The sequence below is a fragment of the Rattus norvegicus genome, chromosome 9 (genome assembly GCF_036323735.1).
Source record: "Rattus norvegicus strain BN/NHsdMcwi chromosome 9, GRCr8, whole genome shotgun sequence".
NCBI lineage: Eukaryota > Metazoa > Chordata > Mammalia > Rodentia > Muridae > Rattus > Rattus norvegicus.
In genome coordinates, this window is record NC_086027.1 from 99,178,254 (window position 1) to 99,205,986 (window position 27,733).

General features: G+C 41.8%; 1 protein-coding gene across 2 annotated transcripts; it reads left to right on the forward strand.

Moving 5' to 3' along the window:
- The first annotated feature begins 452 nt into the window (after nucleotides 1-452).
- Rbm44 (RNA binding motif protein 44) lies at nucleotides 453-26,091 on the forward strand. Of its 2 annotated transcripts, none has more exons than XM_008767346.4 (16): nucleotides 453-572; nucleotides 4,707-4,797; nucleotides 10,400-11,910; nucleotides 12,143-12,192; nucleotides 13,492-13,662; nucleotides 14,534-14,717; nucleotides 14,813-14,835; nucleotides 14,950-15,034; nucleotides 17,287-17,401; nucleotides 17,961-18,089; nucleotides 19,901-19,980; nucleotides 20,077-20,150; nucleotides 21,920-22,205; nucleotides 23,891-24,036; nucleotides 24,153-24,298; nucleotides 25,244-26,091. In XM_008767346.4, the coding sequence occupies exons 2-15, from the start codon at nucleotides 4,725-4,727 to the stop codon at nucleotides 24,280-24,282; spliced, it is 3,057 nt and encodes a 1,018-aa protein (XP_008765568.1). In that variant the 5' UTR covers nucleotides 453-572; nucleotides 4,707-4,724; the 3' UTR covers nucleotides 24,283-24,298; nucleotides 25,244-26,091. The 2 variants fall into 2 exon arrangements, with proteins under 2 accessions (XP_008765568.1, NP_001406602.1); NM_001419673.1 differs by having other exon boundaries at nucleotides 488-713; nucleotides 25,244-26,085.
- Nucleotides 26,092-27,733: the final 1,642 nt, after the last annotated feature.

The window sequence follows — 27,733 nt, forward strand, 5'->3', positions numbered from 1 at the left end:
ATACTGCTTTGGATAATTTTCTCATTTTAAGTCTTTTTTTCTGTTTCCTCTTCTTCCTCTTCCTCTTCTTCTAATGATTGTACTGACTTCCTTTAATGATTGTACTGAAATATCCTCTTGCTTTCTGAATTTTTTTGTACGCCCATACGTTTTGTCCCAGAGGCAAAAAAGTGCCCGCTCTAGACCCCTTGTCCAGACCCCTTGTCCGGCAAAGGCGAACACAGGCTGCAGAGAAACGCAAGCCACGGGGTTCCAGTCTAGGACATACCCACAGCTCTACAAACCACAGAACTCCCTGCAGAGCGCCTCCAAGTCTCGCGAGAAGATACTCCCAGCGCGCCCAATCCAGGCCCGCGGTTCCTTCCTGCGCTTTTAAACCTCCATCAAGCCAATCACAGTGCCAATCTGTTTGCATAAGCCAATAGGAGCTCTCCTCGAGCAGTGGGCGGGCCGCCGGCAGCCGTTACCCGACAAGCCCCGGGACACCACTCGTTGGAAAGCAGAGGAGGCAGCGAGAGCAACCTGGAGGAGTGGTTCGACGGCAGGGACACAGGCGACAGGCGATGCTTATGGTGAGCCTGGCGAGGCGAGACACCACAGCCTCACCCTCACCCTCACCCCCACCCTGGGCAAGTGCGTCTGGGAGCCTGTTCCAGCCGGTGTTACCCTGCAGCAAAGCGCCGGTCAGTGGCATCTGTGATCCCACCACCAAGGTAGTAGTTTGCTCTTGCTCGTTCTTGTAGCGGGTCCCTTGTTTGTAAGACAAGGGTTTAGGTAGCTCTGGCTAGCCTCGACACATCTATTGGTGCGATGCTGGGGATGGAACCCAGGGCTCTTACATGCTAGGCAAGGGCTCTGCCACTGAGCCAGGCTTGCCACAAGCCTGGTTATTGTGACTGTGACTAGAGAGACTTGTGGGCACTAATTTCCCACACGTATCGTGTTGTCGCTGAGGTCAAATGTTCTGGAAATCAACGAAGGTTGGTCTCTGGCATCTGCACACACATGGTGCACATACAGACATGCAGGCACACATCTGTACACGTAAGTGATTTTTTTTTTTTTTAAAGATTATGCTAGTTCTGGTAAAAGCATGCTGGTAAGTCTTCCCTTTTTCCTCACATCATAAGATTGAATTCTGGGTTTATTTCTGTCGATTGTAAGAGTTCATCAGCACAATCCACACCTGTCCTTGTCTTTGATGAGGAGTTTTTAAATATAGATTTAATCTCCTTAGGAGCTAAGAGACTATTGAAGTGTCAGATTTGTTAGAGAAACTGTTATAGTCCTCTATTTTTGCTTTAATATTGCCAATAGGTTAGTGGTTTATGTTTCTTTGTAATGTGTTGTCCCTCTTTGATCAATAGTCAATAATACAACTTGGGAGGAAGCAACAGCATGCTCAACTGTTTGTCCTCCCTCATGAGCAACCAGGAGCTCTCAGAACCGAACTTGAGACTCCATGGAAACCATATTCTTCCAAGAAAGTATTTCTAGATAATAGCCAATAGAAAGTACCAAGCCCCAGGCTCTCTGCTTTGTTCATTCCACTCTGGTGCTATGTGCCTCTGTCACCGTAAGCCACCATCCCATAAGCAGTCATGGATCAGGTCGTTCCAGGTCTATTCAAGTTGACAGTTGGTAAAAGATGCAATTTTGATTAGTTAAAGGATGCGCCAACCCTAATAGAAAAGGATCCTAGAAGATCGCCATGGTCACATCGAGAGCATTTGTTATCATGGGATTCACTGGCTTCCTTGTGAAACTGGTCTACATCCCTACTGATAACATTATTGTGGCTGAATACTTTCTCCTCATAAAGAAAAAAAGAGCCAATATTCTCAAGTGTTTTTCTTTCTTCTAAGATGTTATATATTTCTAAATTAAAATTGTTTTGTTTTGTTTTGTTTTTTAAAAAGTATCAAATTCAAGTCTCAGGTTGGGAGTAAGATTGAGTATTGCAAGGGCAGCCACACTGGGACAGAAGTTGTACTAGACTCCCATTTATCCAAGCACAGCACAATTTGTCAAAATTGAAGTTCTGTTTGTCAGCCCCTCAGCCATTGTGCTGGCTAGTTTATGTCAACTTGTCAAGCTAGAGTCACCAGAGAAGAGGGAACCTGAATAGAGAAAGTGCTTCCATAAGATTGGGCCTACAGGCAGCCTATAGGGCATTTTCTTAGTGACAGCCATGGGAGGCCCAGCCCATGGTGGTGCCATCCCTGGGCAGGTGGTCCTGGATTCTTTGAGAAAGCAAGCTGAACAAACCAGTAAACAACATCTCTCCTTGGCCCCTGCATGAATTCCTGCCTCCAGATTCCTGCCCTATTTGAGTTCCTGTCCTGACTTCCTTTCATGATGAGCACCAATATGGAAATGTAAGCCAAACAAACTCTTTCCTCTCTGAGTGGCTTTGGTTATGGTGTTTCAGCACAGCAGTAGTGACCCTAAGACAACTATGTCCCCAGTCTCCACGCCCTTGTTAGCCCCCCAACCACACCCTAGGCTAAGCCACATTGCTGTGCACTGGGGGAGTTTGTCCTCCAGTGCCCTTCTGAATAACAAGCAGACAGACACTAAAAAGACACTTTGTTTTGTAACAAACATGTGAACTTTTAGTCTACAGAAAGCACAGGACCCCCAGTAACTTTGCTTCCCATGAGACAAAATGAGCCATAGAAATCCAGTAGCTCTGTTGGGTAATGGTGAAAGGAGTCTCAGAGGTGCTTCTCAAGGATATCCTGCCAGTTCAGTGAGCATGGACCCTGCAGTGCACCAGAATGCCACAGCAGCATGGCCATGAAATATCAGTGATCCAGAGCTATGGCATTTCCCAACCTCCTGTGTCACTCGGGCTGCTCCATGGTGAACTGTATCTCTTTCCAAAGTACACAGCTCACAGTCAGTGTCGGGCAACTTTGACTGACATTTTTGCCAGTTCCTATATTCTCTGGAAGAAAGAGGACTGTGGAAGGAGAGGTGCAGTTAGTGTGAGATCTCTAGAATCAGTCATGTCTAAGTGTGTAAGAGAGATAGACCAACAAAAAGGGACAGCAAATGTACATACATACTACAGCTCGTGTGAGGGTCAGAGGACACCTTGATGGAGTTGGTTCTCACTTTTACCTTAGTGGTATGAAGCTCTGTGGCTCTAAAGGGCTGTCAGGCTTGCATGGCTAGGACGTTAGTAGCGGAGCCATTCTACTTGTCCTTTGGGGCTGGGTAGGTGGTGGTTTGGGGTTTCTTGTTGGTTTGGTTTGGTTTGGTTTGGTTTTTGAGACAGGGTATCCCTTTGTAGCCCTGGCTGTCCTGGAACTCACTCTGTAGACCAGGCTGGCCTCAAACTCAGATCTGCCTGCCTCTGCCTCCCGAGTGCTATGATTAGAGGTGTGGACTGCTGTCACTGCCCAGCTACCTTTTAGTTTTTTAGATCCATCTTCATCTCTCCCTGTTCTCTCTCTTTTTTCTTCATTATATGCAAATGAAGTTTGCAGACCAAAGCCTTAGACACACCTAAAATTATTTCAATAAATATCCTACCTATGCTGCTTTGGGTTAAAAAACAAACAAAAAATTGAAAAACCAGTTAAACATATCAGACAAGACAAAACTTTTTTTTTAATTTTGGAAATAAGGGGATCTTGGAAATTAGCTTTGTCACTTGCAGCAAACTAAATAAAGAGTCTTTGTGGCTGTCTACAGTGCCTTGGGTGCTCCTGGATGCTGGGGATCTGAATGTAGATCCTCAGGCTTGCAGCATGACCATGTTACTCTCCTCAGCTCCTGCAGGGTTGGGTCTTCATAGTGCTACAGATTGCTCAGGAAACAATTTGGCAACAGAGTCAGATTAGTCTTCATGGACATCTTGATGGTCCCACTGTGGTGATTGACTAAGAATGGCCACATAGGCTCGTTTGATATTTAGTCACCAGCGGGTAGAACTCTTTGGTAGGATTACCAATGTGGCCTCCCAGGCATAGTCACTTTTTGAAGTTTCAAATGCCCAGCCAGATCCAGACTCTCTCTTCCTGCTGCCTGTGGGTCAGGATATGGGACTCTCAGCAGCTTCTCCTGCACCATGTCTACCTGCCCCCGGCCTTGCTTCCTGCCACAATGACAGTGGACCAAACCTCTGAAATTGTAAGCTAGCTGGCCCCAGTTATATGTTTTCTTTTATAAGGGTCACCTTGGAAATTGTGTCTCTTCACAGCAATAGAACAATGACTTAAGATACCTGACCTTATATCTCATATACTATAGAAATTTGAAAGACTGTCCTATGTCTTGCTTACACTTTTTACATAGTTGTAAATTCATATTTTTAAAAATTCACACTTAAATCAATTATTCAAAAAGGCTAGAGATTTAGCTTAGTTACAGTGTTTACACAAAATCCTGGATTTAATCCACAGTACTCCATAAGTCAGATACACCTATATTTTCAGTACTCGACAGTTAGGAGACACTGGGCCAAAGAATCAAGGTCATCTTAGCTACATAGTGAACTTGAGACTAGTTTGGTATACATAAGACTCTGTCCAAAACTAATGAAAATAATAATTAAAAAAATAAAGGTTATTCAATGCTTTAATGTTTACCGTCTCTCTGATATTAGAATCTTTTACTATAACTGCTGCTTTGCTTATTTCTAAGTTGTATAACTCTGTGTCAAGTATACTAATAGCTCGATGTTATACCTTTCCTAGAACGTACATCTTTGAACTATGCAGGCCACTGCAGTGGTAGAAACAGATTCTGATAAAAGCTACCACAAAAATGGAGGACACCTCCAAAACGGTAAGGATTGCACAACTGTTGGCGAAGGGGGCATTTTGTAACCAAAGGTTTTATTCAGGGTGGCTGTTTTAAAGCCTGCACAATAAGCTGGGACAATTCGGTACATTTTTTAACTTTGCCAATTCCCTCATGAGTTTTTGGTAGCTGTGCAAATTGTTTTTATCATGTAATGGAAAGGGCAAAAGACACAAACCTTGTAAGTCCATTGTTGGAGTAAATATTAAAAATACCAGCTACCTTTTATCCCCGCTAGCATAGGGCCCCATGGCACTGTGGGGTATCTTGCACTCTCTAGTGCCATTATCCATGGGGCCCCATGGCACTGCGTGGCCCTCTATCTCAGTGGCTCCACTCTGCCCCACAGTACTCTCTGACCTAGGTGGTCCATGGGCCGTCCCAGTGTGGCGCCTGGCCATGCTGGTCTCTAGGGTTAGTTCCAGCACCTGGGGACCAAATGGAACTAACCATAATTATCTCTGGTTAGTATCTCTCCCGGCAAACTCTCTGTTTCCAGCAACACGGTAAAATCAGGGCTTTAGAAGTCCATCATGGGCCAGCATATCACAGCTCCCTACCACACACTCTGCACATACTCCCAACAACCCAGTAAATTCAGGACTCAATAAGCTGTAATTTATCAATCAGATTTATATGTTAAATTCTCAGTCCAGTACATCCATATAATATACTCACAACCAATTGAAAAGGATATAAACCACCCACCTAGATAAGATAAATTTGCCTATAGAAATCCATCCCTTAAGAAATATACATAACTACCTAGGGTAATTCAAGACCACCCAGATCTGGGTCTTCCTTCTCTGTCTCTATCTTGATTCTCCTCCTTCCCCTTCTCTCCCGCCTTACAAAAGCTTTGTTCCCACCTTATTTTTTTACTGTCCAAGTAACTTGACCTAACTTGTGCCAGAATCATTTGCATATAGACATCAACCTATACTTCACCCTTTCTGTCTAATTAAAAAAAACTTTTCTCTCAAATGTAAGCTGAGCACAACTATTATCATTTGTAATTTACAAAGCATAAAATATAACTAACACCCAGTCTAACATTTTTCCAGGTAAACAGAACATTTAGTTATGTCCTGGTTAGCTTGTATACTATCTGATAACTAATTAAAAATGTATTCTCAAAGTTAAACAGCCTGGGTAGGCTATGAGACTATAACTAGTTTCAACCCCATCAGAAATATGAGAACAACCAATGTCGTCTGATAATATAGGAAGCCTAACATGGCTTCCCGAACTGAGGCAGGTTGAAGAGACAATTATCTACTTGCACAGTCCCTTTTTAGCAAAAACGTGAGGGCAAGTCTTTAGCCTAGGGTCATCTGACAGACTTTTGAAATGCAGAATTATGAAGGGTTGATGATTCCTGCTCAGCAGAGGTTATCAGCCAGCTATTCTGCAGAGTGTCCTTTTCTGGACAGCGTTTTGTCTGTAAATGAATAACTACTCCCTAGTCAAAGTCCTACCTCTCCTCAAGGTAGAGATGCTCAGTTTCCTCATGAAATCCAAAGTCCTACCTCTCCTCAAGGTAGAGATGCTCAGTTTCCTCATGAAATCCAAAGTCCTACCTCTCCTCAAGGTAGAGATGCTCAGTTTCCTCATGAAATCCACAAGGCAGCTCTTAGGAGCACACATATCTCAACAAATGATACATTATAATAAATGTCATATTTTGTGGATTTCTGATGTTTCTGAAAACCATGTATGTAAGTAATCTGGACTGTAGTCCATTAATTGTCTTAATAAATTATCTTGAAAGCATTCTAACAATAAACTTAGAGCCATGAATTTGCTATCTGGCCCTTAACTCATATGTGTAGTCATCTCAGATTAGTTGTGTAATAGCAGTAAAGAACTGGGTATAAGCCTTGTATACTTCAATCTGTTGATAGGCACCATGTCTATATATGAGAGTGACAATATTAATTTTAATTTTAAATTGATAAGAAATCCATCTAAAGAAAATCTAAACTTATATCAAAAAAATTCTGTACCAATATAAAAGATTATAACTTTAGCTTAGTAACAAATATAAGGATTTCTACCAAATGAGATTATGGTTTACAATCCCTGTTAAATTATGACCATTTCTAAATTTTCTAGAAAGACAACCTTAGAATAACCATTTTTAGCCTCCTAAAGTTTAGGGAACCTGGGCGATGACTCTTAAATAGCTTCTTCAAGCAATATCTTCACGGTGTTGAGATGTCCTTGGGTGTTGGGGGGTAGTGAAAATGGGGGAGTTGTTGTAGCCTGATGTCTTTCTTGACTGGATCTGACTGAAAGTCCCTGAGATGAGGAATCCAAGCAGGCCAGGTCATTCTGAAGACGAGCTTCTCCAGCTGTACATTCTGCAATACATAAATCTCAAAATAAACATTTAGTATCGAGATATCTTTTATTTGATTCTCTTGAATATAGTTTTTCAGGAGGTCGACCTCTTTGAAATCTACTCAGTATAACTCTGGAAGGTGTCCAGAGCCTGACCACACTTTTTAAAAACACAAAGACAAAAAAGCCTTTCTCCCAAAACAGCATGTTCTTTAGTCTGTAACCAGAAAACCTTGTATCTTACACTCTCTTCCAGAGAAATAATATAACCACAAGACTCAAAAGCACACCCATTATGAAAATTAAAAGAATTTAAGAAACTGAAGTAAACTAAACAATTTTGTATGAGCCTGTTAGGCCTTTTTAATCTGTCAGGTCAGGAAATCAACTCAAAATTCCCATGGAGCCCATTTAAGAGAATATGAGCCTCCTGCTGTGGTAATTTTAAAAATAACCACAAACCCTCACTAACCGGCATCAACGAGCCATATGGCATAGCGGGGTAATTCATAAAACAATTTAATCACACTTTTATTAATACCAATAAGAAGTAAGCAACTTGGGGCTGGAGAGATGGCTCAACGGTTAAGAGCACTGACTGCTCTTCCTTAGGTCCTGAGTTCAATTCCCAGCAACCACATGGTGGCTCACAACCATCTGTAATGAGATCTGATGCCTCCTTCTGGTGTGTCTGAAGACAGCAGCTGTGTACAAAAATACATAAAATAAATAAATCTTTAAAAAAAAAAAAGTAAGCAACTTGTCAAACCAGAATTTTAGCCCAATAGACATCTCTGCTAAGCTCTCTAACTTTTATTTATTAATAACTTCTATAATATATGTCTGTATTCACTCTGCCTGGTGTACAGACTTCTATTTTTTTTAATAACTTTTAAATGTAGCAAATATCACCACTTTCTACTTGGGAGTTAGTGACTAACAGGCAGTTTGTCTAACCAGGATTTTAGCCCAATATTCTCCTGAAAGACTTAATAAAACTAAACATCATATCTTTATACCATCTTTAAAATAATGAAACCAAACCTAAAATCATTTTCCAAACAAACTTTGCTAAAGAAGCAGGCAGCTTCTAGTTTCTCATTCTCTGTGTTCAGGATAGCCTGCACTTTTCACAGCAGTCTGCAAGCAGACTTCCTCTGTGTTCCTTTTGTTTAAGTTTCCTGTGACTCAACATGGCGCTGGCCCTCTCTGACTTAGAAAATAAAACTTTCTGACTCTGAAAATCTTTAATTTTTAGTGGATTCTTGCCTGGCATGATGGTTCACCACCTGTTGCAGTAAATATTAAAAGATGCCAGAGCCTTTTATTCCACACCAGTGCTGTCACCTGTGGGACCACATAGCACTGCAGGGAGCTTTTATCTCAGCGGCTCCATACTGTCCACAAGTACCCTCTTGAGGACCTCTTAACCCATTCAAGCACCAAACTGCAACCCAGCAATCAGGTTTATGTGTTAAATTCTCAATCCACAATTCATCCACACAATAAACTCACAACCCATCGATAGGATATAAACCGCCCACCTAGAGAAGAGAAGATATCTTTGCCTACAGAAATCTATCCCTTAAGAAATATATAGGGGCTGGGGATTTAGCTCAGTGGTAGAGCGCTTACCTAGGAAGCGCAAGGCCCTGGGTTCGGTCCCCAGCTCCGAAAAAAAAAAAAAAAAAAGAAATATATATAACCTACATTGGCAATTTAATACCACCTGGATCTGGGTCATCATTTTCTGTCTCCATCTTGATTCTCCTTCCTTCCCCTTCTCTCCTGTTACAAAAGCTTTGTCCCTGCCTTTTTTTTTTTTTTTTTTTACTGTCAATCATGACCTTAACCTAACTTGTGCCAGTCTTCACCAGCATATAGACATCAACCTACAGTCCATGGTAGCCCCTCTCTTTAGTGATAAATATTCCAGTTCAGATGTTCAGATGGAGTGCCCAGTGAATCTTAGAGTGGTACTTAAGCAGGTAGTGGCCAATCAGTGGGTCATGAAATAAAGTGAGCTAAGTGTGCGTTTAGTAAAATGAAATAGAAAGTTCCAGAATGTGTTGGAACAAGAGTAATTACTACCCTATAAGAGTTTTGTGTCACTTCTGCATACATTTAAGTGTCTGTTAACAGTATCCTTCTCTTACTTCTCTTGCCTCTACTCTTGGTCTACCTGCCTTCACTTTCCATGCTTCTTGCTCACAAGAAGTCTCTACATTTCCATCTCAGGCACATGACCACTACCCTTTGAAGGGATTTGCCCTGGTTTTCTCTTGCCTTAGGAGAAGAGCCAGATATCTTAGAACCCTATGAAAGGCCTTACGGGTTCCATATTCTCCTCTCAGACACCTCTTCTCCTCTTGCAGGCTGGATTATCAGTTCCTGCAAGGTCTGAGTTCACACAGCCAGCTGCACTTGCTAAAGTTTTCCCCAAACTCTGCCCCCACTTCCTCCTCAGATTCAGCTGTGCCATCAGCCACGATGGTCAATGTTTGTCTTTTAACTGTGGTTGGTTTTGTGTGTGTGCATGTGCTTATCTCTGACCCTGAGGAAAGCCGTAAGTTGCAGGTGTAGCACCAGTGTCCTCTGCTTTCATGTACATGGCGTACAGTGGACACAGCAGATAGCCCATAATCTGTTAAAGCTTATTAGTCATATCCACAAGTGAAGTGGCTGCCCTATAAAGAAAAGGCCTCTCGCCATTGAAAGAGTTCAGGAAGAGTCTTGACACTGTGTCATCTGGGATAGCTATAACAAAACACCATCAATTAAGTGGGTTAAACAACTGTAGATTATTTTCTTATGGTTTTGGAGCCAAGAGTGTGAGGTTCAGATGCCAGGATGGTCAGATCCTCCTGAGGAGTCACTTTCTAGCTGGAAAATGATGTCTCTTAATGTGAAATGTGACTTAACAGCAAAAGAGAAATGCTCTGTTACATTTTGAGGACTAACCCTATCCTGAGAGCCCCGCCCTCATGGCCTCATCTAATTCTATGTATCTCTAATGGCCCACCTTTAATAACTTGTCACAATGGGGCTAGGGCTGTAGCGTGCTTACCTGGGAGGTGGGTTTAAATTTGTTTTAGTTGCTACAAGCAATGTTTGTGTTTGTCATTGATGATGTAAAAAGTGGTCCAGGACTTGGAGGAGCCAGGACCAGATTATGTCGAGGCTTTACCAGTGTTTAGTTTCAATAGTAATGTTAACATACTCTCTGTTTTACTGTTTTGAACAGATAAACTTTATTATCCTAAGAAAGAAAATATGTTATTTTCCAATGGTTGCAACAGAGTCAAATTGACCTTTCCTGATGGTGAAGGGGACTCCTTGACAACAGATGAAAGGACTAATGTCAAAGAGAACAGCAGTGTTGACAAGAGAGATTTGTCAGAACTGTCATTTTCAGAAACTCAAGATACTAACGTAGAGAATCTTTTCTCCCAGTCAAGTGAATTTGAGGACAATATTGAGTATGCTTTTTTGAATGAGACCTATTCTATCCATTATTCAGAATCAAAACTCAAGGATGAAAATATTTTGCATTTATATTCAGAATTAGATCCTGAAGTACACGAAAGAGTGGAGGTGTTTTTTGACACTTTTGGACCTCAAGGTAATAATGACATCGGATTGGGAAGGAGCTGTGAGGCGCTGGGCTCTGCCTGTGGAGACATGCAGAAGAGCGATGTGCGTGAAGACTCGCAGCAGGAGTACCACAGCGCAGAGCTGGAGTGCCTGAGCGCACATTTAGCGGTTGACCCAGCGAAGACAGTGAGCAGGTCTAGTCTGGATGTTAGTGAGTGGAGAACATCAAGCTATACCTTTAAATGTGGCGGCAATTTAGAAGTTAATCGTGGTAAATTAGAGAGTGGTCCTATCCCCTTTTTGGAGTCACTTAATGGTTTTTCACCAAAATGTTCGCCTCAAGTCTCTACATCTCCGAGTTCTGATATGTTAAAAGAATATCATGAGCCAAAATATGAAAAATATAAGGAGCAAGAAGTTGGTTTAACATATCACAAAACATTTGATGACATTTTACAGAGAAGCAGTTCTCCTTTAAACTCTCAGAAAGTACCTGAACCTCTAGTTTATGCCAAAGAAATGAAGTCTCAGACGATTGAAGGTAAAGACTTCTATGGAGATAGAATTTTCCAGAACAGAGCATTACAGCACCCTGAGAATGCTATGTTTCCCCAGGACCACGCCCTTGAGACACCCCTGAAGGCTCTCGATGCTCACCAGCTTTCTGGGCCGTATGTTCTCGATGACTCAGTCATTTCCCTCTGTGGCTCTTTGCAGTACAATAGCCTCCCGGAGCCAGGCTTTTACTCGCCTGTGATGCCACGGGTGGCAGTCACAGATAGTCAGGCAGAAGTAGCGGGCAGCTGCCTACACCATGTACAAGGCAGTGCCACAAATAAAACATGCTCTCTTATGAAAGAAATGTGCCTTAAGTCAGGGCCAGATGCAGCAAACTGTGTAGCTTTAGGTCAGCAGACACTGGATGTGAGCGGCAGAGCAAATGTAAGCTCTTCTGTAGTGTCTACAGCAAGCACCACAGAGACAAAGACAGTGAGACGGAGTCAGCCTGAGGAGTGGCAACGTGACAGACAAAGCGTGGCCTGTAACACTGACTGGTCATGTGGGCAGCAGTGCAGAAGTGCCCGGGCGGCTGCCCTGGGAAGTGACTCAGGAAGGCCACTCTCAACTGACTGTTTAAACTGTGGAAACTCCATGGATGAGGTAAAATCCATAGTATCAGACTCTTAATCTACTCTCAGATTGTACAAGTTATGCAGATGTGGTTGGGCTCGTTACTGGGGTCTCAGGGAGAGATGCTAGCTCAAGGGATGGAGATAGGTACTACAGCGCTATCTTCTGGTGGCTGCCGTTGTCACAAAATTGTTGAAGGTTTTGGAACTACATGTACAGCATTCATTTTTGCTATATATTTGTAATTTTATGTTGTTTTCAGAATTCCTTGGAATTAAGAAAAACACCAGACAAACAGAGACATCCAGAGAGGTAGGTCAGTTGTGTAAGCTCACACATGTATATGGGAAAGAAAAGCTCAGGATTCTTTTATTTAAACATGTAGAATTAAAAAGACTTTAAGAAACTTTTCAAGAAACTTTACATTTTAGCAGTTCCTTCTAGCAAATACTGAGCAATGTGGAACGTCAGAGCTCACCGTGAAGAGCCTGCAGTCCCACCCTCCCCCCTCCCTCATGCCACAGTGGACACACTTCCCTTCTTTCTTTTGAATAAATTAAACATAGATTATATTCAGGAAATGCCATATATTTGAAGAGATAAATAGCTACACATTGAAGTATTTTTAAACTGTTCTCATCGGTTTTATTTTGCATATATTAATAATCCAAAAGACAATTAGAACCATAAAGTGAGAGTGGAAGAAAGCCGTATTACCATATCTGAAATCATGGGCCTTTTTTTTTTATTCGTCTGTAATCCTAAAACTATAAAATTCAATTTAAAATTAAACAGTGGTAGATAGAAACTGGTAGTTGAGGGAACCTTCAAAAACTAGTGACTTGGACTTTTAAAAAATTTTAAATTTCATTTCTTTATGTGGAAATGTAGGTGCATGTGAAGGTCAGAGGACAACTTGTGGGAGTAGATTCTCTCCATGGTCTCAGGGATTGATCTCAGATCAGCTTCACCCACTGAGCCCTCTCACTGGGCTGACTTGGGGCTTTATGTAATAAAGTATTTGCTTTTATGAACAACTCTTAATAACTAAGAAAAATGTAAATCATATCTATTCTCTGTTAAATAACACGTTTAACAACAGTTTTGGCCTTAAATGCTTGTGACTATAAAAAGCTTACCCAGACCTTGACTGAGACTGAGAACAGACCCATCACCTCTGGATGGACTGAGTCCTTAGTGGGGACGGACCCTGCTCCATGAGAGAAGAAACAGTTTGCAGTGGGGGCTTCCGCTCTGAGACTATATGGAGCTGTTAGCTTTGATCCTGATCATGTGCTCCTATCATGTCCCCTTTTTAGTAGGAATTGAATTAAACCTGACAGGGAAATGTAAGAAATTTAAAATCTGGCTGGGTGATGGTAATGGATGCTTTTGATTCTAGCACTGAGGAGGCAGGGGCAGGCAGATCTCTAAGTGTAAGGCCAGCCTGGTCTACAAACCAGGTTCCAGGACAGTCAGGGCTACAGAGAAGTCCTGTCTTGAAAGCTGGGGGAAAAAAAGAAGAAATTTAAATTCTGATTCTAGAAAGAAGCCTGTCACTACTGTAGAAAACGTTGAGAGTCTTACCTAATACTGTCTATTACTTTAAAGGGCATTTCAGCTCTGTGAAGAGATGGCTTTGCCATCAAAGTGCTGTGAGAAGACCACAGAGAGGGCCGTGAAGGCGGAGACGCACCTTCTGGATGTTTGCTACCAGATGTGCCACCACCACTGTCACCACATTTACAAACTCGTAATGGGGAGCAGAGCGGGGCTCAGTAGGTACTCATCAATTTAAATCTGTATTTCCTTAAAATTTATATCTATGCCTTTATTCTAGAAACCTAATTTCAGTTTTTGAAAGACAAAACATAGGCTATATCTGGATTTATCAGCTTCCTTAAAAGTAATAAGTTGTCAAAAAAACTTCTTCTGCTGAGTGTGGTTATAATTCTAGCACTTGGGAGGCAGAGGCAGGGGTATGACTAAGTCCCATGCCAGCTAGGGCTACATTTTTAAGATCTGTTTCAAAATACTGTCTTAGTTAGGGTTTTACTGCTGTGGACAGACACCATGACCAAGGTAACTCTTATAAGTACATTTAATTGGAGCTGGCTAACAGGTTCAGTTTATTATCAAAGCGTGAACATGGCAGCATCCAGGCAGGCATGGAGTAGGAGGAGCTGAGAGTTCTACATCTTCATCTGAAGGCTGCTAGGAGAAGACTGAATTCCAGGCAGCGAGGATGAGGGTCTTAAAGCCCACACCCAGTGGTACTCCTACAAGTCCACACCTTCTCCAGCAGGACCACACCTTCTCCAGTAGGACCACACCTTCTAATAGTGCCACTCCCTGGGCTGAGCACATACAAAGCATCACAAATACAAATTGTAGTTGAGGTAATTAGTCCAGTAAAATATGTGTGCTTACTACCTGAGTAAGGGGAAGTCAGGTGGAGTTTGGTCAGGCTTCTGTCACTTTCTTTCTTGCTTTCCTGTTGGGGTTGCTGATACTGACCCTAGAAAATGTATCTACTGTGCTTCACAGGTAAAATCTAGGATCTGGTGCCGCTAAAACTGAATTATGACACCATGTTAGTGTTAGGTGAATGACTTGAGCCTAAGTAATATTCTGTGAACTTAACTTTGAACAGGAATTTACCAACTGATTCTGCTCAGAAGGAATTAGGGACAGCACTGCTGTCTGTTCTGGAAGACTTGAAAGCTAGGTACATGAACTTGAAAGGAAAAGTCCACAAGGGCATACCCCTGGAAGAGCTGCCCCCACTGTCTGTGGAGTCCAAGCTGTTGTCTGCCTTCTCCGACTTTGCTTCCAGGGTATGTGTGTATGTGTGTATGTGTGACATATGCTAGAATAAAGCTGTCACTTGACTGAGACAAAGTATACTAATCTGTGTTTCCCTTGTTTCCAGCTAATGAAAGAAGAAGCATGCAGGTGATTATAGTTTTATCTAGTGTAGAACTTAAAAACTATTTAAGACATGTATCTAAATTCTCCTTTCTTTTTGAGACCACTGATAAATTCTTTAAGGAATGTTTATTTATTTAGCCTTTCAGGAGCAAATTCTGAGCTGGATAATCAAAGCTTACCTGAAGTTGCTATTTCTCCAAGCCTGTTAAAGACTTTGTCCCAGGTGAGAATTGGAGTGGGAGATGTGCAAGTTGGTGTGTGCAGGTGTGTGCATGTTCAACCCTGGGTGCTCTTTTTCAGGAGCCACCACATGTGCATGTGTAGAGGGGGAGTAAGAGGATGTCAGAAGACAACCTCTGGTGTCAGTCCCCTTGAGACTGGGCTCTCTGGCTTACCTATGCATTGTGTAATTGTGTACTTGGCCTACAGACTTCCAGGCAATTATCTAGTCCCACTTTCTGGTTTGCTGTAGGAGATCTGAGATGACAGACCTACACTACCATGCCTGGCTTTCACAAGGTCTTGGTCATCCTCAGATCTCAGTGCTGGAACTACAACTGTGCTACCATGCCCAGCCTTTTATATGAGTAAAAGCACACTCAAACTGAGGCCTCACCCTGCCTAGCTAGGCTCTCATCCCATAATCTCATCTGTTTGAATCTTATTTTGATAGCCTCTACGTAAACAGTAACTCAGAAACCCTCACACCCTCCTTCCCATTCCACTGACTCACTCTTTGGACTCCCATTTGAGGACTGACTGAGCAGAAGGAGTGGGTGGGTAGACTTAAGGCCAGCCTTGTTCGGGCAGTTGTCATCAGTGTAGTGAGGAAGGTCACGTGTAATTTCTCATAAACTGGGAGATGCAGCTGAAAGGCATAGTAACTGGTAACTCACCAGTGCGTGCGCCCAGCACCCAGACTGTCCATGGTGTAGTGCTGACACCCTCGTGAACAGAGGGCCACACTGCTGATGGTTTGTGACGTAAAGTAGCATTTCCTTTACTTTGGACAAAGAAAATGTTCATTCGTCCCTTATGAAATATGTCTTGGGCTTTTTTTAGTCTGTCCTATTCCCTGGGGAAATGTTTGTCATTTGACAACCAAGGTTTAATTGTTATGAGCACACTGCAGGCCAGGCATGTGCCACATGCCCCTATTCTCAGCACTCAGGAGATGGTGGCAGTGGGATGCAAATCCGGGGTAGTATACTCATGCTCCCTGGTGAGACGCTGACTGGATAATCAGGAAAGGCAGCGCAGAGAACATGCTGAGAATTGTGAAGCCCCACAGAAGCCTGAGTTTCTCTTACCCAGTAAGAACGCAGCCAGTCCTGCTTCCCTGAAGTTTGGAGTGAAAAGTCAAATACTTCAAATAGTTGCTTTCTGCTAAGAGAGTATACAAATAAATGATACGGAGAGACCATCCCACTGGAAAACTCCTTTAAAAAGTAATAGATTCAAAGCTAAATTGCATATGCTCAGATCTGTCCTGTATTTTTAGAATAATTTAGTCACTGTAACAGTCTGTGCTGTTATCCTGATGGCCGTGTAGCTGTAGAAGAGCCTGATGACTCAGGAAAGCCTGAAATACAAGGAGTACCACTGGGGTGCATGCATCAGGCTCCGTCCCTAGTCTACCAAACAAAACAAAAACAGAAAAAAACCCTCTTAACTGTCAAACTTACTGTGTGTAGGCGTGTATGTATGTCACAGGGCACATGTGAGGACACTTGTAGGAGTCAGTCATTCCCTCCTCCCACCCTCTGGGTCCTGGAGATCAAGTTCAGGTTGTCACAGGTAGTGGCTAGCATCCTTACCCCATGAGCCACCTCGCCAGCCCTGAAGTTATATGATGCCTGTAAGATTAAATTAAGTGCTTGTTTTTTAAGATGGTGTGCTGTTCAGGTACTGTTTTCATAGTTTAACATACTTACTTGTTATTGTTAGTTTGATGTTATTTTGTGATTTTCTTCAAATAGCTCTGGGTTTTTGTTTGTGTGTGGTGAGGGTTGGGGTCTGGATTGGGTGTTTGGTTTTAAGGTGTTTGTATTAGAATCAAACACAAACCCTCGCACATTCTAAGTACATACTATCCTTGAGGAACACCCTAGCTCATAAGTGTCCTCCCTTTCAGGAATATTTAAATGTAGAGAACAGTTCAGGTCTACATATAGGGTTTTTATTTCCCATAAATAAAAGTTTATACTCTGAGATACTTATGTTACTATCTCAAAATCACAAATAACAATAGTACTCATACCGTCACTGTAAACAGAATTAAAACCCAAATTCTCACTGATAGAATCCAACGAGCTATTCTGGGTATTTTTACTGCAAAGTCAGATGATGATGATTGTTTTTGTCATAGCCTTCATTATTCAGAGGGCAAAATAATGCCAGGGAAAATGCCTGTCTCAAGTAGAATGCCGTGATTATTAGTCCTTATCTTTGTTTCTGTTTTTATTTAACCTTCAGATGTCTTCTATATCTGACAGTAGTCATCCTAAGCAAGATAAATTACCCATGAACAATATTTTTAAAAATTGTGATATAAACATAGATTTTAATCACCTGAAGCTCAATGACAAAGGTAAGGATGAAAATATATATTGTTTGAGTAGTATATCTTTATCCATATATCGATGTAGACATAGATTTTGTTTGTGTGGCTTCCAGAAAACAATGTGTCGAGCATGTTGATGCAGACCTTTAATCCCTGCACTTAAGATGCAGAGGTGAGCACTCTGGGTTCAAGGGCAACCTTGATCCATATAGTGAGTTCCAGGACAACCAGAGCTACGTAAGGAGGCCCTGTTTCCAAATACCAAAAAATGAAATAAAATAAAAACAGAAAACAAGTAATGCAGCGTGTTTATGGGTTTGTTATGTTAAAATAGTTCATATTCCATAAAGGTAGCTCCCAAAAGTGTTCAGTGAGCATCAGTGTTCAGTTAAGGAAACTGGAATCAGAAGCCTTAGACTGAAAAGAGCTTTGTGCTCTGTGCCTACAAGACTGGATCAGGGACCTGACTTGCTCATCTCCAGGTCCCACACAAAGGCCACCCTTGTCTTGACAGATGTGTTTATAAATGTGCTGTGAGAGGTAGACATGAAGAGTTTAGTTATGGTTCCTTGTGCTTGTGCCTTAGAGTCTAAAAATGTCCATGAAGCAAGTGAAGACTGGTTTGATGCGACAGAGAGGCTGACTGGAACTGACTTCTCAGTAACTCAAGAAAACATAACAGAATCTGAGGACTGGGATCCAAAGAATCCATTAGGTTTGTTCTTAAGACTACTTATTTTGTCTATGTTCTTTTGGGAGGTGGGCTATAGAAGTATTTTGTCCCTCTTTGTACCTATTTTAATTCCTAAAAAGCAAGAACATTGGCCAGTTGGGGGGAGATTGTTGAAGAACAGGTAGCGATTAAGTTCTCACCTCTTCAGACACAGTGCTCAGCCCACGGACCGAGCAGTTTTATTGGACTGGAGAAAGGAGAGGAGATGGATGGGTAGGAGGTGCTTCTGAGTCTTAGGCACTACTGTTTTGCTCCTGTAGCTCTTGACCGCAGTGTCAGCATCTAAAGTGTGAAGAAAGAGCTTTGCTGTTCTCTCTCCAGGACACACACATTACAATCCAGATGGATAAACAGATTAGTAAATTAATGAAGAAGGCAAGGTATGGATAGTGATGAGGGACTGTGCCTGGATCCAACACTATCTCTTTTTTTTTTTTTTCGGAGCTGAGGACCGAACCCAGGGCCTTGCACTCACTAGGCAAGCGCTCTACCGCTGAGCTAAATCCCCAACCCCCCAATACTATCTCTTAATAGAGGAGTGACTGAAACGACCACAGACCTTTGTTCAGTATCCTCTAAGAGAACAGTCATAGCCCTTTCAGTTTTCACAGCCATTTCAAGAGGCTACTTTTACTACTGAGGAAAACTGGAGGTCAAGGTCTTCCATTATTACATAAGAATTATAAAAGGTAGAAACTAAGAAGTCTTTAGACAAGTATGTGTGCACTTTCTGTGTCCTGAGCGAGGGCTTGCAGGGACTCTGCACTCACATCCAGTCTTCCCACAGTGCAGACCAGGAAAATAGAGCATATGAATTTTGCATACTTCTGTCAAATAGGAGGAAACTAAATCCTAGCTTAATGATACCTAAAATCAAGTTATTTGCTCCCCCATATTCTCGTTCTGTATCCTGTAATAACAGGGTCCGTACCTGCCATTGTTCATGGCCACTACAGAGGTTTCCTGGTATGCTGTCTCAGCGAGTAGTGTGCTTAGAGAGTCTGCAGACCAGACTCAGCCGGTGTGACACTGGGTACCAGGAACCTGTGGGATCCCTGTTCTAAGCACTCGGAGGCAGAGAGAAATGATGCTTTGGGTTACATTGCATGTGGTGAGCTTCAACTTCCAAGAGACTGGATACAGAGTAACCCAACCTCTTCATTTCAGGATGACACGAATAAGACAGAAATCTTAAAAAGACTCTTGACTCCAATCTATGGTGCTTGCTTTTTCTTTTCGGGATTTTGTTTTCATTTTAAAAAGAGGTTACAGTGTGTAGTCCAGACTAGCCTTGAACTTATGGTCCTCATGCCAGTTTTCTCAGTGCTGAGATTACAGGTGTGTACCAACATGATTAGTTTAATGCTGATATCTTCTAACTTCATGATTTTTAATTTATTTATTTCGTGTGTGTGTGTGCCATAGCATGCTTATGGAGGTCAGAGGACAGCTCGACAGTCCATCTTCTCTTTCACTATTTGAGTCCTAGAGATTGGACTCAAGTTGGCAGCAAGTGCATTTACCCGCCATCAAGACTAATAATGACTGGAGTTTAATTCCCACCATCTCTCTGGTAGACGGAGAGGGGCGCCTCCTACGGGTTGTTGGTTGGCTTCAGCACATACGGTCCATGCATATTCAACACACACACGCGCGCGCGCGCACACACACACACAGAAATCAGTAAGTTTTGTAACTGGGAACAAAATGAAATATGTAATATTGTTTGCCATTTTTCTTTAAAATATAGATGTCACTGTGGGCATTTCTGTGATTTTTTTTTCTATAATCAGAATTGAAGACTATTGAACGGCTTCGAAGAGGTAAAGGCTTTTTGATACATGTTGGTGGTCTTTGCCCTTCTGTATCTGAGGTAAGCCCAGAATTTCTTTGGAAGGCTTTACTTTCAAATTTATAAATTATTGTGATTTTTTTCAACCTTTCACAACTTTTATTTTTCTTCTTTTAGGCTGATTTAAGGTCTCATTTCCAGAAATACCAAGTTTCTGAAATTTCGATTTATGATTCTAATACTAATTACAGGTAATGTTGCCCAGGTTCAGTCGGTATGCATTGCTGTGTATCTGCTGTGCAACAGACATAGGAACAGAGGCCGCTCCACCTCGTGGGGTTGGGGGGGGGTGTTCACAGACGAAACAGATAGCGGTGGGACCTACCTAGACTTCTTACCAAATCTTTCTGTCCAGTGGATCTCTCTTCTGAGATCTGGTTATGCCATGCTGTCCAGACTGCTGATCTGTTTTCAGAATCCTGGGTCCTGAGATTACAGCACGCAGTGTCACACACACATTGTGTCCATGGAGTATAGGAGGGTTAACTGATCTTTGTATATTTATCTGACTATGCCTTGGCATTTCATAGCAGAGTACATTAAGGAGAAGATGTACTCTAGAAATGGGACTGGCTCAACCCCAGTTCCTTCAGTAACTAGAATTAGTCGGAATGCATTCTTTGACCCCTTAGTCTTAGCTTCTCTGTAAAATGAGGGTAAGGAAAATAACCATCATTTTCACACTAGCAGTAGAGACAGAGTTGCCTCAGGAGTACCACTTCATCAGTTCTGAAGTTACTTTTGCATTTTGTTCTTCTGTTTTATAGTTCAGGTAGTTGGTTGCCTGTCTATGGTGCCAGAGAGAGAGAGAGAGAGAAAGAGAGAGAGAGAGAGAGAGAGAGAGAGAGAGAGAGTTGCTACTTTAATATTTATAAATTATTCAGAATCCAGTTACAGTGATAAGTACTATGCTGTTCTGTCCTAAAAATGACAGCTATTCGTTTCAGAGGTCAAGGCATTAATTAAAAGGGAATTGCTTATGGTTAGGGTTTTAAATTTGTAAAAATAGGCACTAATTTTTGTAATTGTAGTCACATAGATTATAGATGACACATTGATACGATGTTAATGTATTTTTCTCAGGTTGACTGCCATAGGAATGTTATCCTTCATTTTTTTTAATATCTTCCTAAACCCTTCAAAAAATTGTGATGCTTTTCTTCTTCTTAAAAATATTTATTCTGTGTACAAATTTAGAAAATGCACTTAAGTACAAAAATATAAGGATATTTTAAGTTTGTATCCATAGACACATCCTTTGAATAATCTTGTTTAAGATCTGATGTACTTACTTTTATTAACACTATTTAGAGGTATTGGCTTAACAGGGATTGGTCTGGCCAAGTTTTTTTAATTATATAATAAAATTCTGATTAGATTATCTTAACTTTTGTCTACATATTTTCTTACTACTGACTATAAATGTGTTTTCATATATTCTGCTAATATTTTCAAATTTTGTCTTTAACATTGAAGCCTTTGAGCCTCCTAGGGTTTATATTTGTGCAGAAAAATTAATTTTAATTTTTAGAATGTATAGACACTCGGCCCTAGGCCTCAGAACTCTGTGTGTGTTTGCAATTTAAAACATTACATTTTAAAGTAATAACTCATAATTATTACAGGTTAGCCTATTTCTCCTTTGATTTGTTCTGTATTCTGTTATCCTGAATAAACACTTACTTGTTGGTGCACATCTTTAATACCAGCCTTTGAGATGCAGGGTCATGTGAAACGCTAAGTTCAAGGCCAGCCTGGTCTACCTAGCAAGCTCAAAGAACTGAAGAAACCCTGTCTCAAAAAAATCAGAACCAACAACAAACAATGTCTACTTATCCCAAGCAAGGTTAAGAACCTTTTGAAGAGCAGCTAACTGTTGAGGTGAAAGCCGTCTTAGGAGAAGAGTAAGCTGAAGTTGTTCATTAACAAAGGCCCTTGGTCTTCTGCTCTCGTGTTTTAGATATGCATCTCTTGCCTGTGCAAAAAACAGTAATGCAAAGATGGCCGTGAAGGAGATGAATGGAGTGGAAATCAATGGGAAATCCGTGAACGTGCGGCTTGTGAAAATCCCGGGAGAATACATACCACCGCTTTTGTCCACAGCCGGAAACAACATTAGTATGAATCACTTGGAGAGAAATAGCAGCAAAGATGCCACCTCTGCCGCTTCCACTTGTCGGCTGCCCATAGCTAGATCAGGGCAGCTGGAGTCTGAGCAAGACAGTGAGTTTCTTCCCTTGGTCCAGGTTAGTGTTCCTCATGTGTGTGCCGCACTATGCTAGAGATGATGTTGTAACGAGCAGTCCTTGTGCTGGCATAACAGGTCAGTAAGGCTGTTCTTGCTGGGTTTACTGCCGTCTTCCACAGCCTGTCTCATTACTCTTGAAAAGTGCCTCTCTAGAAGTCATTCATCCATCAGTACATGTATATACATGTATATATACATGTATGTACATGTATATATAGTATATATGTGTATATACATGCATGTATATATACACAGGTACATACATACATACATACATACATACATACATACATACATACATACATATGTTTCTTTTTTGTTGTGTGTTTGAGACATGGTTTTCTTGTGTAACCTTGGCTGCCCTGGAACTCACTTTGTAGATCAGGCTGGCCTCAAATCAGCCTGCCTCTACCTACCAAGTGCTGGGAGTAAGGGTGTGCACCACCACCATCACCCTACTGGATGGGTGGGTGGGTGGGTGGATACAGACAGACAGACAGGTATTTTTACAGTAGCCTTACCTCATTCTTCTCAGAACTATAAAACATAGTTATTTCATTTCATAGCCCTCTTCTTCACCCCACTGCAGTTTTAAATACTTGATGGTATGTGACAGTTTTGCTCAACAAAATGTCTGCTATCCACTGGGCATTCCGTTATTCTTTTACATGCACTAAAATTCACTCTTGGTGTTCATGACTTGACACAGGCACTTAAGCAGGTACCTACCACTAATGTCAAAGAACAGTACCCACATTTCCAAACCACTTGTATGATGCTTGCATGTGTGTCCACAGTCCTCCATCCAGCACTCCTGATCCTGTCATCTGATGCCTGCTAGACGCTGTGGCTGACTGGGTTTGATTTAGACCCTTCTCTGCTAGTGGGCAAGCCCAGCCCTTCCTATCCCCAGGACTTCATTTGCATTCCTTTGAACTTAACTCTCATTTGTCCTGTGTTTTCATCACCAAGCTTCTCAGTGACATAGCTTATATTCATTGTCTTCATTGGTTGTCCTATGATCTGACTTCATTCTCCAAAATGACACTTTAACTGTTGTATCTGTTGTCAACACGGTACTGCTGCTGGTCTTATCTGTTGCCCTTGAGCACCTGACAGTGGCAGTCCTTCAAAACCCTCCCTTCTCTTCACTTCACTTCCTGTTGAGGGCTGTTTAGGGGCCACAATAGGAAAGGAGGAGACAATATATGGGGAGCTGAGCTGGCTGGCTGTGAACCGCAGTCCTCCCACTACAGTACACATGCACTTAGCTGCTGCGGCTGGCAGCCCCCCGTCCCCGTCTCTTCATGTGGTTTTCTGTGCTCATTTTTTCATTCCTACACCTCCCATGACTCTAACTGTAGCACTTTCAGCTGGTTCTGTGATTATTTGACTGAATTTGTTTACTCTTATGTTCTAGTTCCATAGGTAGGAAACTGACTTGACCTGGCCTGCGAGCCCAGTGCCCATTAGTCTGAGAGAACTCTCTGGTCCTGTCAGCTGTGGGCATTGTGCTTGGTAGAGGGCAGTGTCTACACTGCTGTGTGCTGCAGGCTCTGGGTGCAGGTGGGGATAAAGAAGCTCCTGTTAGCATCTTTGATATACCCTACTGTTCAGTTCTCTCAAGAACTTCCTTAGATTCTTCTCTGGCTCATATTTTCAACATTTATCTCATTTGTTTAGGGTGTCAGGGAAAATTGTAACCAGGTCAAATCTGGTCAGTCATTACCTGAGACACCTTTTCAGTTCATACCTCCACATACATTGAACCTTCGTAGCTTCACCAAGATCATGAAGAGGTTGGCTGAACTGCACCCAGAGATCAGCAGGTACTGACTAAAGTTGGATTTAATTATATACTTGTATATAAAAATGTGCTGTTCAGAACTTCTGACACATGACTGTTTTAGAAGCAGAATTGCTTATCTGTGTTTCTCTTGGATAGAGACCACATTATAGAGGCCCTTCAGGAAGTGAGGATAAATCACAAAGGTTTTCTGAATGGTTTGTCCATCAATACCATTGTAAAAATGACTTCATCTTTTCTGAGAAACGCTGCTTCCCGTTTGAAATAAGTGAAGCAGTACAGAGGTAACGTAATCATATGCTTTTATACTTAAATATTAAAGATTTTAGTTTCTTATATTAAACAGTTGATCTGAGGTTGAAATGGTAATACAACAATAAAATACTCCATTTTAAAACAAGTCTGCCACATTAACTGTTAATTTAAAACCATTATCTATAAGAGGGAAGGTTTGCTTCAGCCTCTGTTTTCTGTGGGTGTAGTCCATCATGGTGAGATGACATGGCAGAAAGGCTCCATGGTGGCAGGTGTGTGTAGATGAGTTCCTTACATGACAGCCAGACCATGAGGCAGAGAAGTAAACACTAAGACCCAGCCTGCAGCCCTGAAAGGCCTATCCCGCCTTTAGCCAGCATCGAGGAGTTAGAGACCCTTCTAGACAGCACTGCTCCCAGGCACATGGGGTCTCGTGAACTCAATAAGGATACTTTCAAGTGAGTGCAAGCTGCACAGTAAAGCACAGACTGGAAGATCCTGGTGGGCTGTGCCCCTCTCCATGCTCAGTGCCTCACAGTGGTGCACACCAGCATCTGCTCCCTCAGACCCTGCTCAGAAGTGTAGCACTGCCCTCGTGATGGCCACTGATAGTGACAGCTGCTGGCCTGCTTCTGCTACTGACGCAGTAACACAGTTGGTGAGAGGATTCATCAATGAATAGATTCTAACCGAATGCATGTGCTGGGCAGTAGTGGTGCCACGCCTTTTATCCCAGACCTCAAAAGGCAGAGGCAGGTGAATCTCTGAGTTTGAGGCCAGACTGCTCTACAGAGTGGGTTCAAGGTTGGCCAGGACTACACAGAGAAGCCCTGTCTTGGAAAAAGGGGAGCCATATAATGTACCGAGTGAGTTAGGAAGTAATCAGTGTGGTGATAATGCTGCTGGCTAAGGTTTCTGGACTGTGGCGTTGTCATAGTCATGCTGTTGTTTGTCTCTTGTTCTTGATCCTGTAGAAAATCTTTGGAAAGTAGCAGTGCCCTTCATCAGAGAAACTTCTGCAGCAATTAGGAAAAGGCCGTGGTAATACAGACAGACAGCGTATTCTATTTGATCGTCCTCCTTTCAAACCTGACGACAACAGATAACTATGTAGTATTAAAGTCTGCATGTATGCTTTATTATGTTTATAAACTTTATTTCAAAATTATTACTCAAGACTCAAGCTGTGTATTTTGAACCAGAAAAAAATGTGGTCATGTCCATTTATAAATTATCATTAATAAGTCCGTTTAAAAGATACTGCCTAGAAAAAGTTTATTTCTACTGTTTCAAAGTTCATTACACATGTAAAAATTATGTGAACTTTTTACACAATTCATATGTGAAAATAGAATTTCTATAGAGCTTCCATTTGTACTTTAAGCTTTTCAGATTCAGATTGGAGCACAGGGTTCAGTGCACACAGAGCAGAGCTGAGCCTCCTGTGATGTTAGTGGTGTCTGACAGCAGTAAGGTGTGCAGCTCTGTCTTCCCAGGTGCGCTCTGGCAAGGAACTGAACCGTAAGTGGTCACCATGTTCTGGCCTGAGTCTAACTACGTTCTGCTGTGCTAGAGTATAAATTGAATATGCTGCTCTGTCTCCAGCAATATAGAATGTGAGGGCATCACCCTGTTCCCTTTGCAGTAGTAACTAACACACTGGCCAAAGTGCATTTGTACGATAATAGCCTTAACATTCCGTACTCTGCAGATGTTAAATTGTTTCCAGTGCTCCATAGGTGCTGCTTGATGAAAACTTACCTATTACACATTTGTATTTGATGACCTGTGTGTTTAATAAAGGTGGTTAGCTCCTCTCTGACTCCAGTGCTCTCTGTAAGTGGGCGTCCCAGGTTAAGCCACCTACTAGTCTATATGTATATTAAAATGATAACTGCTGGCTAACTGCCAAGAGCTAGATTCCTCAGTGTGTGTATACCTAAACTCAAAAGTAATTGGTTTGGTCTATATATCAAATTAGTAAAATTATAAAATCCTGGGGGTTTTCCTACATATAAAATCATTTAACATTTCATTGAAAGGCTACATTGACAATTGGCCCTGAATAGCCTTGTGATACAAACTAGACATTATCTTTAATATGTTTGGAGAAATTTGCAAACCTGTAATCATTAGTTTCTCAATAACCAAATGTCTGACATAGTATATATGCCTTTTCATATAGACAAAATTACTGAATTTCATTTGGGAAAAATATAGAAGGCCATTTTAAATAATGCTCAGGAGTTCTGAGTTAGCAAATCCCTTTCAATATCTAAATGTAAAGATCTGGCAACTTCTGTGTTCTGGAGGCCTGTGAGTGACACCCAGTAACTGAGTCTCTTCCCAGGTTAGACTAGACCCTCACGGGCCGGGGAGACAGTTGTTGTTCAGTGGGGAAGAGCACTTGCAGCTATTCTAGGGGACCTGGGTTTGGTTCCCAGCACCAACATGGGGTTCACAATCATCCCTGACTCCAGCTCCATGGTATCTACAACCCCTTCTGGCCTCTGCAGGCAATATGCATACATGTGGTACACATACATACATGTAAGCAAAACATGTGAAGTAAAATGAGAACATATGGTAAATTTTTAAATAAAGTCATTAATTTTTTAAAATTTTCAAATAATTCTTTATAAATCTTTTGGAATCTCAAGTGAAAAATTAATTTTTACTTATGTTCTAAAGTCTATAATACATAATTATACTTGTTGAATTTTTAAAAAGACTGACCAAGAAGAAAAGAAAAACTGAACAGATGTTTCCAAATAGCATCAAAAGGAAAGTTTCACATAATTCAGTATATTGCAATGTTGTTCAAATTAGCTTTTTTTGATACCATAGTATCAGAATAACAACAACAAAAAAAAAACCTAGTAATTTCAGCTAACAAAGTTTCCTGACTGTCGTCAAAAGGGACTAAAACTATGTATTGACTGTGCCTGGAACTGGCCTTGATTCTGGCCATAGGAGATAGAGCATGGATAGGATGTAGTTATATTAGAAAGACCTTCCCAGCCAGTATTTTTTAAGTACTGCATTTTCACAGTCGGCCATTGCTGCTCATTATCAAATAGAAGCCAGGTCCAGAATAAAGTTAGAGCTTGTGGGGCAGGGGAGTTCAGTGGTAGGATGCTTGCCTAGCATGAGTACCACCTTGGTTCCTAGCCCCAGAATTGTTTTATGCTTCAGGGAATGATAGAAGTCCACTGTGCAGGCAGGAGATGTCCTACCATCATTCCCAGCAGGGTGTATCCTTGGTGTGAATGCAAGGAAGGCTGCTGATAAATTGGCCCAGCAATGAAGAGGTTGGCCTGGGTGCCTCAGTCCTTTCATTTGGGTTTTTAAAATAGCAGATGAGACAGGAGAAAGACTGCAAGGGCTAGCCTTGCGCATACTACCTTTACAGCCAGAAAGACTAGGAGTTGGGGATTGCAGTCACCTCCAGCAGCTGGAGAGGC

Bases quoted from the DNA above. Each gene is read 5' to 3' on its own strand.
- Rbm44 (XM_008767346.4), top strand. From the start codon at position 4,725: ATGCAGGCCACTGCAGTGGTAGAAACAGATTCTGATAAAAGCTACCAC. The intron at 14,836-14,949 runs GTGATTATAGTT...TTATTTATTTAG, and splicing joins ATGAAAGAAGAAGCATGCAG to CCTTTCAGGAGCAAATTCTG. The intron at 19,981-20,076 runs GTAAGCCCAGAA...TTCTTCTTTTAG, and splicing joins TTTGCCCTTCTGTATCTGAG to GCTGATTTAAGGTCTCATTT.